We start from the raw sequence: 21,717 nt of genomic DNA, 5'->3' as shown, positions 1-21,717 counted from the left end.
TTATACCAATTCCCTTTTTTTCAACACAGCTGGTTTGGTAAGCAGATCAGAAACAGTTATTAATGTTTCACTGTGGAATTACAACACCTTTTTAAGTGAAGAAAATATTAAGAAAAAATTACTCTACGCATGAAGCTGTTGTAGTGAAAGACCAGACCAAGGAAAAACATGCTGCTATGCCTTCTAAGTTGCTTGTGTTCTTATAGCAAAGGACTGCTACAATCCTTTTAATAGATGTGATGAAACTCTTAATAGAAGTGAGTATCCCTAAGGAAACAGATTTCAGGCATAATTTGAGTATCATAGTTCAGCATGAAATTACATTTTAGGCAAGGAGTAACAAGATCTCTACAGTCCTCTTGATTGTGAAAAGACAAAAAATAAGTATCTCTCTGCAAGAGAAAAGGTCTTTATCAACATAAAATAGAATGGGATACTTAAAATATTTTAAATCCTCCCAACCACCAAAACACATCTGCATTATAATTTTAAGTACAAACGTGATATAATCAGAATTATTTGCTTATATTCATCTCTGAACAGCTGAAGGTAAATAAAGAAAGTAGCAATTAGTAAGCAATCACAGCTTTATGCCAAAAGAGAAAAGCAGCTTTGACAAGATTTTTAGACCTACATTCTATACCAAAAGTAATTTTGAAAATAAAACTCTTAAGACACTCTTTAAGTATCAGTTTTAAATTTTTAGTAACTGTATTTCTAGATGAAAGTACATACTGAATACAAATACTACAGATAACATAAGAAACAGCACTGAACTTAAGGTGAGGCTCTCTTTGCTGATTTAATTATAAAGAAAAAACCAAATCCAAGCAATGTTACTGCTCCCATTTTTACTAGTTTTTGTCCCAAGGTGGGTCCTTCTTCTGGAAGTCTCACTCGGTTGGGTTCATTCTTCCGTTCATGCTTAGGCAGACATTAAGTTCATGTAAAAAGTGCAACAGAGAAAAAGAGTTAGTGTGAAAGCTTCCTAAGTAGGTGATAAAGTACCCAGCCCTAAGAATTCACATGCATCTAGGATATTATTTCTGTCTTTGTCCCACTCAGTTGAAATAAATGCGTATAAACCTTTATCTTATCTGATGCTCAATCATTCTATAACACATATCAGAAAAACAAACTGTTCATTTACAAACTTAATTACTGAGGAGTAAAACACTGCTAACAGATGCTACAAAAATCTAGTAACAAAACATTTGAACTCCAACTGTCAAAAATTTTAATCAGAACTTTTGCCATTCAATTACTAAAACAACTGTTTATTAAAAGAGCAAGTTATATATGTAACAGATTAGACTTTTGTGAAATTAAAGGGAGAGTGGGAAGTACCTTACAAGTGCCTGCTCAATCCATGTTGAAGCTAAGTGGAGCCTTGTCATGAAGGGCAGCAGGTTAGGTTCCGATTCCCTACCTTAGTTCATGATGCTTGGAAAGCTATTCTCATTTACTGTGCTTTCAAAAATTATATGCTACAGACGTGTACTGCTGGCAAAGTCTTGTAATGACTAAACTTAGCAAACACTATGGAAGGGTTAAGAGAATTTATAAAAACTTATTATGTAAGAGGTTTAAGTGTTTCACTTAAATTGACATTCTCATAATAAATGTTCAGTGCTCTATTCAAAAGTGTCCCATTATAAACTCAGTAGCACAAAAATCTTCTTTTTTAAAGAGACTTTTGTAAAGTCTTCATAAGTCAAATTCAGAAAATGTAAGTTTTTTAAAAACAGGAATTACATTTTTGAGGTAACTGAAAGTCTGCTTCACACTGGATACAAAGACACTGGTTCATCTTGACAGCTATAAAACCTTAGGGACAGATAAGAGCCAAGTCAAGTGGCACCTAACTTGGATCCCCCAGCCTTTATAACTGGGCTGCACATACAGGAGGCAAATATATATATACACAGCTGATTTTTGCATATGCTAGAAAAAAAAGGAACAAATAGCTAAGAAGTTCTTTGCCACAATCTCTGTCTGTGTCTTAATATATTTGGTGTTAAGTGATTTATTGGGAGAAGGCTGCTATATTACATTAAATTTACTTAAGCTACAGGAAATTGCATTAGTAGCATTATACTCAAGGTCCGAGTTCCACATGGCTTCATTCAGCAACAGATTCCTTTCTGACATTGATGCTCCATTTACTCTATCCCAGTGGCTGTTGCCTTTACTAGCCTATTACTTAAAATGACCCCATCTGACAAGAGTGTGTCACTGTGTTGGTTTGAGAATGACTGATGTAGTGCTAACATCTAGCCTTGACCTCTCCCACCCTCTTCTTTTGTCACACTGCAGAGTTATCTGGGATGCCTCCCATTCAATCCATAAAACCTTAGTATCTTCCTTGTGAGTCAATAATTATAAACAAAACATTCCTTAATAAAGAAGTAAGAGTGTAAGTATTCAGCACAGCATTTATGCCACAGAGGTTGTCCAAGAGCACAGGGATACATTCCACGTAATTCTGTCCTGCTGTAGAAAGAAAAAGGTAGACTGTGCCTTCCCCTTTGGAGACTCCATACTGCTGTGGAATATTCTATATTATTTGTCATTCTCTCCATGGAAAGGTGGAAGGAGGAGAGGTGGATGCCATGCCCAAGCTAAGGCTAAAGAGCCTGTGGCAGACCAAGGTATGAAACACTACACTGATGGATGTTGCATTTGAGGTTGCATCGGAAACTTGTACACAGTCTTTTAACAGCCTCGTTCACTCACCTCTTCCAACAGGGCCTTCAGTTTGGCTACTTCTTCTCCCAACTCTTCAGCACTGCAAATCAAGTCTTCACAGCCTTCAATAAAACTTTCAGTTGGTGCCCACTGCAGTATCATCTATTAAAAATTACAGTTATTTGCCTTAATTACTGAAAATTATAATTTTTTCAGTTAATGTATCATAAAAGACAGTGCCAGAATAAGTTTAACTGCATTTACACTAGGTTTTAATTGTATGATTTATGCACAACATAATCTACTACTCTATGTCACCCTTTGTGGGAACCTTTTGTCACCTTAACTCTGCCATCAGCAGAAACACAAAGAAACAAATCTATCTCCATTAATTGGGTGACTTAACTCTTTGACATAAACTACTTTTTAAAAGTGTACTTTAGAGAAAGAGCATTGGACAGCTCTATATAACTATGTAATAATCAAGACAGTTAGTAAGTATTCATATTTTCCATTTTACAGGTAGAATAACAGACTGGAAATCTTCTCTTCTTTGGCTTGTGAGAATACCTTGTGAGAGTTTTTGAGGAAATGATTATTCATGGTCTGCACAGAAGTGATCAGCTTACTACACTCTTTATTTAACTTCTTAAGAAACTTGAGGAATTCATCTTCACTACAAAAATAAAACAATATTCTGTTATTTGTTAAATGCAGTAACTTTTTGCAAGCCAAGTATTAACTATGCATTTCCAACACCGGCTAGTGAGTCAGACATGCAGTTTCATCGCATAAAAAAAATCCAGTGCCATTTTAACAATGAGCAGTTAAGACTACATTTAACATCTTAGCAAGTTGTTCTTTTCTTTGGTTGTCTCACTCCTCTCTCCCCCTTATTGTGAAACAATAACACATCATTAAGTTATATGCAATATTCAGCTAAGTAAGACACAAAGTTGAAAAAGTGTCAACCAAAATCTTTTGGGAAACATTCTATTAGCCCCCACTAATAACTCTCATCAATCCTCTGCCATCAATTACAACATTTCATTACCTGCTGCATGACTAATTTTGTAACACATTATGTGTATTAACTGCAATGCTCTGTTTTCCTGTGTGTGTACAAATCAAAGTCTTGTAACACCAGAAACAGAGAATTTATAGTCAATTTTATGCTGACATATCAGTATTTCTGACCTGCAGCTTACATCTCTAAGGCAGGTGTGCAGGAAAATAAAATCTGGCTTGTACTTTGGAGCTAGGACTGAAATTACTAGACTTAGAGTCTTAGTCATCAGCACAGTGGAAGAAATAAGAATTCAATAATACTGACTTGGATCTGGAATCATGCCTCAAAGACTGAAATATCTGACGTTATCCATTTTGAAAAAAATTATACTTGGTGCTCAAATACAAGCAGGAATACAACCCTGAAAATTAGTTTTATCAGTGTCTCTGAAGAACAGAAAAAAGGATAGAAAAATTTAACAGATTAATTTCAACGTTAAGTTTCTAGAGCTTCCATGTGACACTGATTCAGTAATATTGGAAGTGTTAGAGGATTTCAGTTGTAAGTCATGGTGCTGGCCAAATATTTGTTGCCATTGACCTAGAAGAGGAAAAGATGGCAAGGAAGTAATCATCCATTTGTTTTTCCAGTGAGCTCTCAAACCCTGAAATGCCTGAGAAGTGCCTGTATCTCTAATAGGAAAGTTTCCATTAGTTATAAGCCATTCAGGCAAATAGGCAGGGCCAAAACAAAGAGACAATTTTAAAGTCTTCATTGCAGAACTCCTTGTTCTACAGATCCACAGAATCTGAATAAACTAATTCAGACCCCAAATTCCTCCATTCCCTAGGGCAATCTGCTATTAAACCTAAATGCAATGTACTCACACTACCTTACTTGCTTCTGATGGCAAAAAGGTGTCCATGAAATTTGCCAAACAGCTACACTAAGCTAGGCACCAGAGTGGTGCAAGTATCTAAAGAGAGACAGAATTCAGCCCACAGAGTGTCATAGAGAGCTTTGCTCCAACTTCGGCACAAGACCATTACTGAGAAAAGTTTCCACCACTGCTCAGGACATCTGTGATTTCCAACACTGCTGAACTGTTAAGACTAACTTTTAAGCAGAAATATACAGACACATCAGTAGGTATGATGGAGGTTTAAAACTAAGACTGCCCATGGTTTTTATGGGGAAGTAAGAAAGTCTGTTAGTTTGTTTTTATAAAATAAACTATTATTTGTATAACTGAACTGAATATTTAGGGTCAAACCCCGAACATTAAACACCTGGAAATAGCCTGAAAGTTTCTCCCACATTACTGTAGTCATGTTCAATCATGAACATTTCCTTCTACTTAGATAACTGTAGTTGGCTGGATCAGTTGTGGCACCTTCTGTGTTTCATCACAAAGTAAATTATTTTTTTGAATTCTGGAAGTATTCTCAGCAAATGTAAAGTATGTCATGGGCTTGAACTAGGGAGGGGTTGGAAAAAGAAAAAAACATTTATACTTCTCATACTACTTCACTACACCATAGTTCTTTAAAAAAACATTTTCATAGAATTTTATACCTATTGCAGTGACATGTTCTTGTATTTGAAAATGAAAATAATGTTTTCAAAAAACTAATTGCCTTTAAGAGGAATTCATGGCTGTCAAAACATCAGTGGCCAAACAGTGCTAGACACTCTGTGAGTTTATAATCAATCAGTTCAACATTTTCTACTATGTTAGTTTTTCTATGACTTAATGACTGATTTTCCTTTGCACAGAATGACTTTGAACAAGTGGGAAGTAAAATCTTTATGTAACAGCATGTAAACATAGCCTATGATCGCAGTCTCAAGGTCAGATTCCTAGAATACATGTCAAACCATTTTCTAGAAAGCTATGCAGTGCTTGCCATAACTGAAATGCTGTCATATTTTGTGTACTTCAATCTTTAATCAATCATTTTCTGGTTTTGAGAATTACACACAATCTAAACCCACACTGTACCAGGAATTAGATATGTCACTGGTGCATGAGACTATACCAGATACTATGTGGGCATTTTATTGTATTTGGCCCCACATGCAGTGAACAGACAACTTTTTGTACTTCACTTATTCCCTCTGTTCCAATTTTTAAGCTGCTCTGCTTGAATGTATATACTTACCACTACTCTGGAACAATCTGGAAAAAGCATGCATTTTAACATAAAAATGTGTAATGCTTAAACTGGGTGAAGATTCCTTCAACTGCTGCTAATTATCACTTGCTGAAGAGTCAACATCCATGTCTAAAGGCGCCTAACTTGGACAGATAGACACCCAGATGCCTGCCCACCTCAACTCAGCAGCAAAGTCTCTATTTCAACAGGAATGGCTCAGGTGCCATGGTGTATCCATATCATACTTATACCCTCTTGCATGCTGGAACTTTAGCTCTTCTGTCTTATAGCACATGTACAAGTTTGCACCTGGATTCTCTTCTGAAAGTACATACTTGTTTTGATGGAATCACAGAATCATAGAATGATTTGGGTTGGAAGGGATGTTAGAGATCATCTAGTTCCAACCCCTCTTGCTAGGAAGGGACACCTTCCACTAGACTAGGTTGTTCAAAGCCCCATCCAACCTGGCGTTGACCACTTCCATGGATGGGGCATCCACAGCTTCTCTGGGCAACCTATGGCAGTGCCTCACCACTCTCACAGTAAAGAATTTATTCCTTATATCAACTCTAAACCTGCTCTCCGTCAGTTTGAAGCCATTTCCCCTTGTCCTGTCGCTACAGGCCCTTGTAAAAAGTCTCTCTCTCTTGTAGGTCCCTTATACGTCTTTCTAAGCTCTTGCCGGAGCCTTTTCTTCTCCAGGCTGAACAACCCCAGCTCTCTCAGCCTGTCTTCATAGAAGAGGTCATCCATCCCTCTTGGCCATCTTTGTGGCTCTCCTGTGAACTCTCTCCAGGTCCACCTCCTTCTTATGCTGAGGTCCCTGGAGCTGGATGCAATACTGCACGTGGGGTCTCATGAAAGCAATGCAGACAGTGAGAATCACCTTTCTTGACCTGCTGGCCACTCCTCTTTTGATGCAACCCAGGATATGTTTGGCCTTCTGGGCTCCAGGTTCACACTGTTGTCAGGAGCTTTTTCCAGGAGCTGGATTTGATGATCCTTGTGGGGTCCCTTCCAACTCAGGATATTCTATGTTTCAATGATTCCTGTCAACCAGCATGCAATGCAGACAGTGAGAATCACCTTTCTTGACCTGCTGGCCACTCCTCTTTTGATGCAACCCAGGATATGTTTGGCCTTCTGGGCTCCAGGTTCACACTGTTGTCAGGAGCTTTTTCCAGGAGCTGGATTTGATGATCCTTGTGGGGTCCCTTCCAACTCAGGATATTCTATGTTTCAATGATTCCTGTCAACCAGCATGCACAGGTCCTTCTCCTCAGGGCTGCTCTCATTCTCTGCGTGAGAATCACCTTTCTTGACCTGCTGGCCACTCCTCTTTTGATGCAACCCAGGATATGTTTGGCCTTCTGGGCTCCAGGTTCACACTGTTGTCAGGAGCTTTTTCCAGGAGCTGGATTTGATGATCCTTGTGGGGTCCCTTCCAACTCAGGATATTCTATGTTTCAATGATTCCTGTCAACCAGCATGCACAGGTCCTTCTCCTCAGGGCTGCTCTCAATCCATTCTCTGCACAGCCTGTATTTGTGCTTGGGACTGCACTGACCCAGGTGTAGGACCTTGCACTTGGTCTTGTTGAACTTCACAAAGCTTGTGTGGGCCCACCTCTCAATCCTGTCAAGGTCCCTCTGGATGACATCCCTTCCCTCCAGCATGTCAACTGCACCACACAGCTTCGGGCTGCTGACAAATTTACTGAGGGTGCACTCAATCCCATTGTCCATGTCACCAACAAAGATGTAAAACAGCACCAGTCCCAAAACTGACCCCTGAGGAACATCCAGCCAATTCCTTATCCCTGAATGATGCATTCATCCAATGATATCTCCTCACAGATTCAAAGCATCAAGATCCTCTGTTAGGACATGAATACTCCACTCTTCCAGCTGACCTCCATCTCTTGAGAGCTTCCTCAAATGCCTTGCATGTCCTCCCACATCTTACAGCTCAAACGTGGCATTGTGCTGCAAAACCAGACCTCAAGCAGGTTGCAAAGCCTCTTTTGCATCAACACAGTAAGGGTAAATGTATCAACACAGTACCAGCATCAGAAGCAATCGGAAAGGGGTGGAGTACTTACTAGACAGCCTCATGTAACCAAGGCACAAAATACAACGCTGTGGCAGGATCACATCATCACACAACTGACAATGCACAGTGCCAGTGTGATTTGGCTGCCTCCAAAGCACGGTAATGTGATGTGTACAGGCTGAATGTGAACCCAAGCACATTCTTTGGTCCAGTGAACAACATCCCTAACAGACTCTAGCCTCACAGCACCCAAATAATGCAGACAGCTCTTCCCAGTATTTTGGGGAGAGAAGGAATATCTAACAGAGTAGCAGGTCACTAGTCAAGAGGGAGATAGACATAATTTAAAGAGCAACTGAACCCTTACTTTTCTAGACAATAGGAAGTTATTTAATGAGTAGACTGAATGCAAGGAGGAGTTTTTTCCCCCAGTACTACTCTCTCAGGCCACTGCAAATACAGTAATGCAATGCAAATGGTGGTGGTACTGGGAAGAGAGAAACAAACACAGAAAACCTAACTTAGTGATGCAGCTATGGCACATAGAAGCAGCAGTATATTTCCAAACCAGTCTTCTCTAAGTGAAACACAGTTCAGTTGACTAAAGCCTCTGAAAGGCAAGTCACAGCTTTCTGCCCGAGTCCATTTCTAAAACTTTTGCAAATTCAAGTATCAAACAAACCCTATTTTCAGTACATATTCTTCTACAGTTCTGGGAAGTAAGAAGATAAAAGGTATGAGCACAGAATCTAAATTGAAGTCTAGGTCTCTCTTCTGGAAAAAAATTATATTTACACAACAACAGAATGGATAAAAGGGTTAAGAAATCTTGAGACACCTCGGCACTTACTATACACTTCATTCTTTTTGTGCTGGATGTGGAGTGCTCTAACAGTGCTTAGGGAACTGATTAAGTTTAGTAAGATTGCTGGGGGATGTACCTCTCAGCTCAGGCCTGGCTTTCATGGTACTGCACAAGACAGGAGGTACTGCAGAGCTGATGCTTAAAGACTATAATGGGAAAAATATCAAGTTGGAATGGAAATTTGAAGGAGTAACACTTTCTTTAAAAAGTTTCCTTATAAACCTACTGATACAGATAATCCATGATAAGGAAAAAAATTTCTAAAGTGATTTAAGATAAAAAATGAGGTATTTTAGAAGCCAGTTAAAACTGCTTCCAGTGGAAGACAACAGTGAAAAAATCCTGAATCTATATAGAAGTCACATTTATGAGTTAAGATGCACATGTACAAGACATTATTTTATCAGCTGAAAATTAAAGCCTTATGCAGAAATTATATGCATTTCTCCCTCCCACACAACGTTTTATTGTATTTTACAATCAGACAGATTTGATTGCAAGACTAACAGAGCCTGACTCGTCTATGCCTCCAACTTCCTTTGTACAAAACACACCTATCGCCAGCTCTCATAATCCACTAACTGGCATATTCTCATGAATGTTATGCATGGGATAAAGTATGAGAGAATTTTACTTTTGAGACATAGCAAATAATGCAGTCACCTTAAATAGTTAGTATTTCACTTCCATTTCCTTACATATAAAGTCAATACCTCAGTTCCAGCTTTGTAAGTTCAGAGAGGTCTTCAATTCGTTTTTCTTTCACTTGCAGCTCATTAATAGCATCTAGGAGTTTCTGTTGATCTTCAGGATTTGTAATGCCAATCTAAATTTGAAGAGTAATTCCAAACATGATTTACTTTTAATACTTATTAGACAGAACATTACAGTACCATTTACTGCACAAGCTTCTCATTATTAAGAGGCAAAAGAATTTGGTTTTAAGTTATTGCAACCAAATACCATTGCATATAAGTGCCAAAGGAAAAACACAGAAAACATTCAATGATGTAGAACAAAATTACAAGAGCTTAGGAAGTGCCACACTGAAATTGAACAGGATATTCAGAAAATCTGTTTAGGTTTGATAAAAAACCCCAACTTATTAGCAGTTTCTATAAATACCCCTGTATTGTTAGAATATCATGCTTATCTACTTCAGAATCATTTGAGGCATCTCTGGCAGGAAAAAAACAGATCATCATGATGGTGATACAGCATTAACTCAGAAAGAAAGAGGAGAAACTATCAAATCAGCATCAAATTTAGAGAAAGAGGTATTTTTAAACTCAAGAACAGCACAATTTTCTTCAAAAGACATACATTATGTAACTGAGATTTTCCAAGTGATGACTGGGGCAGAAAACATTGCTAGCTGTGCTATCCATCAAGCATCTCAGATTAAATTTTAAGTAATATTTAAATCCTAGGCTAAGAGGTTTCTTGCAAAACACTTAAAAAAGGGAAAAAAATAGTCCATTTGTTAAAAAGGAAGTGCTTTTGTGACACATTCAGTATCTTCCCCTGCTCATCTGCCAGGCTGCTGTGCAGCACAGGACTGCTGGTGTCAGAGGCCCTAAGATGCTTCTTCACACAAGTGAAAAGCCTTCTAACGCCAGCTCCTAGGATGATTTTGTTCCTATATATCCCAGCTGAGTACCTGGACTCAGCAGGAGTGGATCACTCTGGAATTTGAGACTGCAAAGCTCCCAAAGTCTCCAAAGCTGGGATATATGGGACTCTCACTGAGGTTCTCAGGACTTGCAGTTTCCTTCTGCAGCCTCAGAAATCTGTAAGATGTTAGTGTCTGCAGTCTGCCAGATTTCTGTAATTATTGTGGAAGGAATTTTGCATGCACAGCTGACAATACACATCAGACCAAAACTCCAGGGAAGAGAAGGTGCTTAGAGAGACACTTTCTTTGTCTGAGACTATAATTTCTGACACTCAGTGATGATCATGACTACATGGAAGTCCTCCAGGTTCTCCTCCAATCACAGGTAACAAACAACTATGGGCTCAGAAATGTGTCTTTAGGTTTTTTTACAGACAAGTAAGTTCTTTGGTAATGTAAAGCCCCCAAAAGATTAACTGGGAATTTAACTACAGGTGTCAGGAACTTCTGAGTTTCCAATAGGTTGCCACGGGTACCTGAACGAATTGTACTGAAGTCTTTTTAGCAAGTGTCAGTATCAGCTTTAAGAGAGCAAGATCTGGATACGTTTGCTCAATTTATTAGTCCTCAGATTTGTCTTGTGGAGTCTGATCTGGTATGAACTAATATTTTCTTAATGCTTACAAAGCATTACAGCAGTCATTGCACCATGAAGCAACCTGATTTATACAATGGCAGTTACTCTTGAATATTAAAATTATCTTGCTTAAAGCACCAACTATTGCAGAGACCGAGTTTGCTTTTGACTCCACCTTAACATTCCTGAAACCAGAAAATCAGGATGCAGCTTTCTGACCAAAGATGTATCAGGAAGATGTTGTACTTTGTTTCACTATAAATAAAACAAAATTTTGTTCTTCTGCAAATGGATCACTGACTGAGCATCACCATGTCTTGAAAACATGGTTCAGAAAGTTAAGAATGTGATAAATGTCACCATAGATAAAGACTTTGACTACCACAGTAACTCTGCATTCAGAGGTGAAAGGTGCAGAACTTTGAGACAGAAAGTTGGACCCATCCAAACTACTTCCCAAAGCAGATATATTGTCCCTTTTTAGACCATCTCTGCAGAATGTGGGGGTGACACAGAACCTGACTGTTCATGCAATGATGAATGCATGGAACAATCACAGTGCAGTAAGCCCTTCTTTATGAATAATTGAAATTTTAAGTTGGTGTTGGTTCATTTGCACTCTGCAGTCCAAACAATGCAAATATTCTTGTGAAGTGGCCATATGTTCAAGAATGTACAAGTGTTGTACAAGAACTTTTATCTGTAAAACAGACTATGCACAGTGTTGATTTTAATTTAGCCACATCAGCTCTAAGAACATCTGTTTTATTCTTTACTCAAATGCATATAAAGCAGCCCCTGAAAATCCAAGCCCCAAACTCACACTCCAGCATGAACGTGACTCCTGTCATTCTTTAGATGGAAACAAAGCAAGATGTGAACAACAGATTGCATCAACACACGAAAGACGACATACTGCTCAGACAGAACCAGTGAAGCTACGCATGAACTCTTACATCCTTGATACAATGTCCAAATGGCCACTCATTTCAATATCCTGACAAATTTCTGTCATATATTATCGCTTTTTTTGCAGGGAGTCAGGGGCAGAAGAACAGAGTCCTGGAACTGCGATATGGAAGCATGTAGACCAGATAATTATCTAATGATGTAGTTAAATTTCTGGATTATATTTTGAACTTTGATGTTTTAATTTTTCATTATGAATTCTCAAATCCAGAACAGGATGCCAATTTCTCTTATTCTAAACTAATTACAAAGGTGAGAAAGAAACCTCTTCCATCCTAAATGTATCCAGAAATAAAATTACTTTCCATCTTAATAAGAAAAATGCTTAAAATAAAAAATAACTTGAGCGCTATAAGTAGTGCAGAATCAGATAAAAACCTCCAAATGTTGAATAGACATGTCCCAGTATATTGAACAGATTTGTCTCAGTATGGAACAGTTTACACACTTAAGGAATGCAAGGATTTCAGCTTGAAAGAATCATTGTTTAGGCTCTGTTGTAGAATACAGATAAAGATATTTACAGAGAAAATATCTTTCTGATATTGTTTGATGGAAGAAAGTGTATCATGTTAGTGACAGGATTTCTCCCCAGTTCTCAGGACACAAAGCAGCTTGGTTCACAGGCATCCATCAGAAGTCATCATTAATCTCTGCAGTAATAAGATCCAGGCTCTTTAAAATCACTGGCTGTTAGCTGAAGGACTGCCATCACAGTAAAAACTTTCAGCTCTGGAGTTACGAGGAAGCAGATTAGATTTGTTCTATCAGCAGTGTGGGGTGAAACTGTTAGCAGAGCCCTAAAACTAGACTGCATCAAGAATTTATGGTAACTTATGAAGTGCTAATAAGCTGTGAGTGCTACGTCATTTTTTAACTTCCCAACTGAAGACTCTCTAATAAATTTATGTCCATGCACAAAGCATGACTTATTTTCCAGGAACTGTTTCCTGCAGAGTTAAGAGGCAAAACAATTCAGTTCCTATAGATATTATATTCCTCTGTAGGAGCAGCTGATCCAGGTAGTTATTTCTGTTTGTCCAAAGCTTGCAATTTGTCTTTATACTAGGGAGCCTCAAACATACATAAACACTGAAACACAAGGTATCATTTGGAGTGAAATTACATCTCTTCAGAGAAGGAACTGTAAGGCTTAGCCATTCACTAAAGTCCACAATTCTTCCCCAGTGTCTCCTGGACAAAAACAAGCAACGACTACAACACCAAAGCAAGTGATCAATATGAACATACACTCAGTCAGATTTTTACTTTTATGCAAGCACAAGCAACACAACAGCTCACATAGTGATGAGAAGAAAGCCACAAAAATCCCCTTTAAGAACAAAACTCTTGACAATAGTGGCTTTAGGGTTCATATAAATCCCACACCAAGATACCGTCCAGCGATCCTGAGGCTCCAGAAAAGCAGTAATATCAGAACACACTGACAGGCCTTATAATATTTAAGCCTAGATAAACTCTTAAAATTGACAATGCTCCCTATATGTGTACCCTCTGAGAATACAGAATTACTTCTGAGTTCTATCAGAACAATTGCTCAGTTACAAAACAAAACTTAAAACAAAACATCTTTGTTGACACCCACTCTGAAGGAATAAAATGCTGGTTCCAGATGCCAGGACACATTTCTCCTTAGTACCAGGACAGGGGAAAAAAAATGCCCAAACTGAGGATATGGCTAGCATCAGTAGTAGAGAGCAGACCTGAAGGAGCTGTTTTAATGAGGCATCTTTGGTATCCCAGACCAGGTGCAGCGTGCTCAGAAGAATTCTGCAGCCTGAACTATTTACACTGGTCCAAGGAGACTCCTATAATGGGATTTTATCATAGCATCCTCCTGTAAGCACAGGAAGACTTTCATTTCCCACAGAAAAAATTCTAGCAACAACAACCACCCTATCTCAACTGGAAACTGAAGCCTTGTCATAATGCATCACTTAGTCCTGGATAACAGCAGAAGACCAAACTTCCCAGCTGCAGTAAACTGTAAGAAACAAAATCTTCACTTTTGTTTTTTTCTGGTAAGGTTTTACAAACCTGTGTAGGATGAGAGATTCTATAACTTAAGAAAGCTCTTGTTTTCACAACAGAAATTACCACCCCACAGAGGAGAACCACATTTAAAGTTGTTGTTTAGGATTATCTCCTGCTAATCCTACCACTGATTTCCTTTCAGGGAAAGCATGCTAAAATACTGAAAATGGTAAAAACTAGAATTTGAACCATAACTATTTCCTGCTCAGCCTAACTCCCACAGCACTGCAGCAAAGAAATACTGGGGACTTCTACTTCATAGTCAGATCTAGGTAGAGAAGCTGCAAGAATTCATCTCACAGAATTGAAGACTGATCTATGATTTTCTATACTTAAAATGTCTGTCTATATTCACATTAAAATTCAAGAAGTTGCAGAAGATGCTGAAAGCCTCTTAAAAAAAAGAATTCTTACAAGGTTAGACATTTATAAAGAGAAGTTAGACATCAAAAACACTTTAAGAAAGAAGAGAAAACTAAATTAAGTTAGAAAGTAGTAAACTGACCTGTATTAACTCATCTTTCTGCATGATCAGAAGTTGTCTTAAAGTTATATCTTGTTCCTGTATAAAACAAAGGGGTTTCTGCTGTCAAAAAGAATTTCAGAAGCAAACAGTTTTCACTTGATTTTCTTCACTTGTTTTACTTCAGTTTTCAGCAACAAAATCAGCTACAGAACACCATTATGGAAGCAATAAAAGAATTCTCTAGCTTAGAAACATTACGTTGTGACTAATGCACATAATCAATAGATCCAATCTAGTCCTTTGCAGTTTAACCTCACAGTTATGTATAAACTTCTGTTTGATAAGTTTACTTGAATTAGCATACCAAGAGTGACCGAACAGTTTTTTAGGCTGTAGGAGCATTTTGCTTTCACAGATTACTTTACAGGTAGCAGATACACCACAAACTTACCTTCAATAATCCTCTTATGTGTTCTAGACCAAGACCATGTAAAAACATTTCCACGTCATCAGAAGTTGAATAGGAACTGCAAATATAATTAATGAGACTGGAGTTAAAAAGAGTGGAAATTAAAAAGAAAGAGAAAAAAAAAGACATCCAGAACAAAATACTACAGAAAAGCTCCCCAGACAAAGCACTGGGCAGCAACCTAAATTGTACATACCTGCTGACAGCAGAAGTATCTCATAAGCATCGTGAGACACAAGAGATACAATTTAATCTATCAGTGTTTTACAAGTGTCTTTTCTGTTTAATAAATTGAATTGAGCCTTAAGAGAGTAATTTTCATAAAGAAAGCTCATTTTAAGGCACAAAACATTCCAACTGAACCTTAAAGATAGGTCACAAAAGCCTGAAAAATGTGGAAGTGAGGTTAAGGGAGATAACTATGTATTCTTATCAGATAACATTCATATAAATTGGATTCAGTCCACAACTGTTACCCTTCTGGTTCCACTTAAGCCCAAAAAGGTTATCAAGAAAACAGCAATGTCTATAATTAAAAATCATGGAAATCAGTCCATCAAGGAACTTACTGCCGTAAGACTACTGTTCAGAAGTCAGACTGAGGAAGTAGCAAGCTCTGAACTGTAGGTTCAGAGCTTTTATAAACAAAGACAAAATAACCATTTTGATTCCCCACTCTACCAAGAGATAAAAATATAAGGGGAAAAATATCTAAACAACTTTCAACAATCAGATGAATAGCTATAATGAACAGAATTAAAGCAAAGAACAAGTCATACAAAATGCAGAAAGGACTTGTGCAATTGCTACAGTGAATCCTTTGCCAAATTCCTGAGTTATGAGATAGTTTGCTCTGTCTCATTAGAGGCCCTGAAGTGAAGGTCTGTCCCCTCTTTACCTCAAAGACTGAAAGAACATCTCGACTGCTATCACATGGCAATGTACAGTACACCCAGGGGATCAGGCCTGGCCAACAAGAGTTTAGGAAAGGCAAGTCCTGCTTGACCAACCTTATCTCCTTTTATGACCAGGTGATCCACCTCATGGATGAAGGAAGGGCTGTGAATGTTGCCTACCAGGACTTCAGTAAAGTCTTTGACAGCATCTTCCACAGCCTTCTCCTGGAGGAACTGGCAGCCCATGTCTCGGACAGGTGCACTTTTTGCTGGGTTAAAAACTGTCTGGATGGCCAGGCCCAGAGTGGTGGTGAATGGCACAACATCCATCTGGCAGCTGGTCACTAGTGGGGTTCCCCAGGCTCAGTACTGAGGCCACCTCTGTTTGACATCTTTATCTCTGACCCAGACAAGGGGATTGAGGGCACCCACAATAAGTCTGCAGATGACACTAAGTTGGTGAAGAGTGTTTATGAGCTCGAGTGATCTGAACAGGCTGGATTGATGAGTTGAGGCCAATTGTAGAGGTTCAATAAGGCAAAGTGCTGGGTCTTGGCCTTGAGTCACAACAACCCCATGCAGCACTACAGGCTTGGGGCAGAATGGCTGGAAAGCTGCCCAGCAGAAAAGGTGCTGGGGGTGTCGGTCAACAGCTGGCCCAACATGAGCCAGCAGTGTGCCCAGGTGGCCAAGGCAGCCAGTGGCATCCTGGCCTGTATCAGAAATTGTGTGGCCAGTGGGACTAGGGAAGCGATCATCTCCCTGTACTCATCACCAGTGAGGTAACACCAGGAATCTTGTGTTCAGTCCTGGGCCCCTCACGACAAGAAAGACACTGAGGTGTCCAGAGAAGGGCAATGGTGCTGGGGAAGGGGCTAGACAGTCATATGAGGAGCAGCTGAGGGAGCTGGGGATGTTTATCTTGGAGAAGAAGACACTGAGGGAATACCTTATTGCTCTCTACAACCACCTGAAAGGAGGTTGTAGCAAGGTGGGGGTCTGCCTCTTCTCCTAGGCAACCAGTGACAGAACAAGAGCAAATGGCTTCAAGCTGTGCCAAAGGAGGTTCAGGTTGGACATCACGAAGAATTTCTTCACTGAATGGGTCATCAAGCATTGTAAAAGCCTGCCCAGGGAGGTGGTGGAGTCACCATCCCTGGATGTGTTAAAGAAATGAACAGATATGCCACCTAGTGCTATGGTTTAGTTGACACTGGTGGTGGTTTGGTCAAAGGTTGGACTTAATGATCTTGGAGGTCTTTTACAACATTAATGATTCTAGCAACAGAACCTGGTGAGGCTTTGTCTGAAGTGAGTTAGTCTGTCTGAGACTTAGACTACCACAGTGTGAACTGCCATCAGCCTAATAATACAAAACTAGAGCATTCCAACTTCAGCATGAGGTCATGCTGAGCAGGGGCAACCACAACAGACTATGGGCACTGGAAGCTGTCCTTTTAAGATCATGCAGCTCAAGCACAAAGAGGCAAGTGGATGATTTTTCCAGGACTTCTTATCCAACATGTTCCAGAACAAAGGCCTTTGAAGCTACTGAAGCAGGGGCTGACTTCAGGCATAGGACACCGTCAAGCTTCAGGGTCAGGGCTATGCTCCGCCAAAACTGCTAGAGCTTAACTGATGTTCACACTTAATTCTGACTCTCATATAAGCAGAAAAAAAGAAAAGGGTATAGCTCTTCCTGGTAGCATGAAACTGAAAACATGCATTCAGTGAAAGCGTAAAAAATTAAACATTGAATGAAGATAAGCACAGAACAAGGAGTAAGGACAGCAGAGCATACAAATTCAACAGAGCTGAAATAAACTGAAGTGACTCTGGACCTCGGATCTACTATACTTTACACCACACGAGATGAAGGAAAGATCTAGAGCATGATGTTTGTTTATAATGCAAAGGAAATTTGCAATCTTCAAAAATTAATAGTACATTAATATAATTACTGGGACTCTTGTTAGCACTTCAAGCAATACACAATATATATCAAAACAACTTAATCATTGATATGAGCAAATACAATCTCTTAGGAATGTTTATAAGCTAAAATTACACTCCAACTGTATTTACCCAACTTTGTGGTCAGGGACAGCTGCCAGGAGTTTGAAGATAGCCTCTTGCTTAGTTCTTTCATGGTATCTCCCTTGCAAGTGATTTGCAGCCAAAGTGAGCAAACTAAAAATCTGGAAGTGCCAAAATGAATTAATTATTATTCAAACTCAAAATGCATAAAAAATGTATACAGGAGTAAGACTACAAAGAGTTCTATAATCAATTACTACTTAAATGGAATAAGAAACATCTGCCACTTCATCTCTAAAGCATACATCTACAGTGAGAAGTTCAGACTAAACCCACAGAGTATATCATCAAGAACATTTCTGAATTTACCAAATTCCAACACAGCAATGAACTGATGCAGAGAAAACCAGTAAATATAAAGTAGTCTAAAAAAGTCAGCATCTGTCATTACAGAGGCAACAATACACCAACATACTCATTTTTGTGGTTTGTAGACAAGTTCTGCATACTCAAGGCAATAAGTTGTCTAAAGGGCACAAGGCATATATATGCCCATTCTAATGTCTCCATTTCCAGTGCATGTACAGACCTAACATTTATCAATTTACAGTTGACAATCTAAGTTAACTGTATCTGACAGACAGGGATTCTTTCATCTGATTAAAGAAGCAGCCTTCTGCCAGACATTACTATGCATCAGTGATGGATTCCAGAAACTGAACTGCCCCCGTGCGAGTTGTGAGATAGTTACTAGAAAATTCAGCAGAACATGTAGAACCTCAATAAACCTAAAGGAATGGTGAAATCACTTCCCTGAAAGTCATGTGACTAGCCAGTTTTATATATATACACATGCATGTATGTGTGGTAGGCTGATCCCAGTTGGTAAACAAGCCCCTACCCAGTCCAGCAGGATCAGAGAGGATCAGAAGGGTAAAAGAGAAAAAACTTGATGGGATGAGATATATGCAGTTTGGTAAGTGGAAGGAAAAAATCCCCCCCCAGCCTGAGAGATGCAAAGGCCGTCACTTACCACCTCCCACCAGCAGACCTAAAGCCCAGCCACCCTCCAATTTTATGGCTGAGCATGATGTTACAGGGCATGGAGTATCCCTTGTGTCAGCTGCAGTCAGCAGCCCAGGGCTGTGCCCTCTCCCAGTCTCTTGCTTACTCACAGCCTACGTGCTGGAGTTGGGGGGCAGAGTGAGAAATACAAAAAGCCTTGATGCTGCATAAGCACTGCTCAGCAATAGCTAAAACACTGCTGTGTTATCAACACTGTTTTGGTCACAATCCTAAAACACAGCACCATACAGACTGTTCAGAAGAAAAATAATTCCATCCCAGTCAAACCCAGAATCAAACCTGAGAAAATTATTTCCCCACCCAGACACGCTTTCTGCAGACATAGTCTGTGTGACAATCCCATGGTTTGTCAACAGCCTGAAGAGCAGATCCTGAAGCTTGAAGGCCATTAAATATCTCAATGCCATCTGCAAGACTTTGCACTAACTGTGTGAAAATTAGCACTTCAGGTCAAGAGGCAAGACCCAGCCCTCAAACATGAGGAGACTGTATTCCCTCCATGTCAGAGAAAGTCATGTCATGTCATTTATCACAGGCAGAAAGCATTTGTAACCCTTTTCAGTAACCTGAGCTAACAGATCACTGAGCCTCAGACAGATCTTGCTAGCCTCCACTGACAGCTTTGTGCATAGTTATAATTTTTGCTCCTGCCTAGCCCTGGAGTCTGGCAGGAAAAAGAAAAAGGTGGAAAAAAAAAGAAGCTGTAAAGTGAATCACAATTGTCATTTATCACAGGCAGAAAGCATTTGTAACCCTTTTCAGTAACCTGAGCTAACAGATCACTGAGCCTCAGACAGATCTTGCTAGCCTCCACTGACAGCTTTGTGCATAGTTATAATTTTTGCTCCTGCCTAGCCCTGGAGTCTGGCAGGAAAAAGAAAAAGGTGGAAAAAAAAAGAAGCTGTAAAGTGAATCACAATTCATAAGAGTGAATTACACATTTTTGAAGACCCACTGTGAAAACTCACATCACTGGTATGAGCAATTCGAAGCAAAATACACAGAAATATGGTCTGATTGATCCACCATACATCACCTGGTAGCAGCAATAAACAGATTTGTTTTAACAGAATAACTCTGTCTTCAGTAGCTCTCTATACTGATAATTAGTTGCTGTTCTTCCCATGATCCGATGACCTATTTACATTATTTTGCACCTTCCTCCCTCCCAAGAACAGATTTTGAAAATGGCCAGTACCAACTCCCCCTCTTTCTAGTGTTAGCCTTTTCACTTCCAAATTCAATCTAAAACTATACTGTGCAAATGAATTTGCTATCTGCATTGTCTCACATACTTTGGCAGATAAGTAAAAAACAACACATTTTTCTGCCCTCATATTAACATTGCTAAGATGAATTGTTTCCTTGTTTTGTATTCTAAATCTAAAGTCAAGGATTCTGAAAGAAAAAAAGTTTCCAAAGCACTGCTACAGAGCCCTTACAGCAAAGTGAAAAGCTGGGATATAACAGAAGTCTATACAGATGTAACAGCACAAGTATCCAACTAGCTGCTATAATGTAGTTATTAAAGGAACACTTCTACAAAAAATTATGACTAATGAAAAGATTTTTGAGGCAAAACACAAAATTTGCATTTCTAAGATAAATGAAATTAAATACCTCTGAATGTTTATTGATTTTTGCCAGCTCTGCTGCTGTTTTTTCATCCTTCGTCTGTAGATTTTTGTCAGCTCCTAGCTCAAGCAACTCCAAAATTACACTTCTATGTCCATGCTGTGCTGCCCACATTAATGCCTGCAAAGAACAACTTTGCTTTGCCAACTGTACACATAGCACAAAAAAGAACAGAGGTTCAATCAATAAAGCATGGCAGAATCTGGAGACAAAGACGATTAATGCAAAATAATCTCAAACTGGTATTAAAGCAGGAAATTCCAATGAGTACAATGCACGAAAGCAAATCACTTACTGAATATCCATTGTCATCTTGGACGTTTACATGTGATCCGTGAGCGACAAGAAGAGCAACAACCTGAGCACAGCCCTTTCTAGCTGCATACATCAGCGCAGTCATCTGTTTCCTGGAAGAAAAGGGGCCGGGGAAAAGAAGCCTTTCAAAATGGGACTGCACTATCAAGCACCTCAAATGCGCCTTTCAAAATGGGACTGCACTATCAAGTAGAGCACCTCAAATGCATTAAGATTCTCTGTTCCGCAGAAGAACTAAGCAAAGGATGAAAGCCCAAGACACTACATTCATGCTTCAGCACAGGAGTAACAGAACATACAGATCCAGCGACCAGTTATAAATATTTTAACAGTTTGTATTTCTTTTCTGATGGAAACAAAGTTAAGAAGTCAGCTACTGTTCTTGTCAAGAAGGAAGCTTACAGGAAACTAAACATGGCTCTTCCAGGAGTTTAGAATACAGACCTGCAGTATTTCTGGGAGAAAAAAAGTTTAAAAAACCCGTATAAATGTTTATCACCTGCAAACTGAAGTAGCATATTAACACACAAATAGCCTTAACATGTCCCAGCTATGAAACAGTGTAGCTTGGAGACTAAACCACTTCTGTTTCCATTCTGACCTACACAAAACCAGCTTCTAAAGACTATCCCTCCCGCTGCTACCACAGACCCAGCAGCAGACCTCTCACTGAGCACAGACCAGATTAAGAAGGGAATGAGCACAACTGCAGACCAGAGTTTTCACCCTACTAAAAGCAGAGAAAGTTACCATTTTTGCTTTTC

The 21,717-nt window shown here is 39.2% G+C and overlaps 1 protein-coding gene across 1 annotated transcript in view; it reads right to left on the bottom strand.

Moving 5' to 3' along the window:
• Positions 1 to 777: 777 nt before the first annotated feature.
• The window catches only part of ASZ1 (ankyrin repeat, SAM and basic leucine zipper domain containing 1), a gene marked incomplete at its 5' end in the record, with an annotated part of 34,950 nt that continues 14,010 nt past the window's right edge, over positions 778 to 21,717 (bottom strand). Inside the window, 9 exon segments of the mRNA XM_009073958.1 lie at positions 778 to 924; positions 2,737 to 2,850; positions 3,259 to 3,364; positions 9,487 to 9,599; positions 14,555 to 14,611; positions 14,967 to 15,042; positions 17,966 to 18,078; positions 20,624 to 20,758; positions 20,934 to 21,045. Coding sequence (XP_009072206.1) covers positions 778 to 924; positions 2,737 to 2,850; positions 3,259 to 3,364; positions 9,487 to 9,599; positions 14,555 to 14,611; positions 14,967 to 15,042; positions 17,966 to 18,078; positions 20,624 to 20,758; positions 20,934 to 21,045 — 973 coding nt within the window.

This window comes from Acanthisitta chloris, unplaced genomic scaffold (assembly GCF_000695815.1).
Source record: "Acanthisitta chloris isolate BGI_N310 unplaced genomic scaffold, ASM69581v1 scaffold14494, whole genome shotgun sequence".
NCBI lineage: Eukaryota > Metazoa > Chordata > Aves > Passeriformes > Acanthisittidae > Acanthisitta > Acanthisitta chloris.
This window is presented reverse-complemented; position numbering and strand designations above follow the sequence as displayed.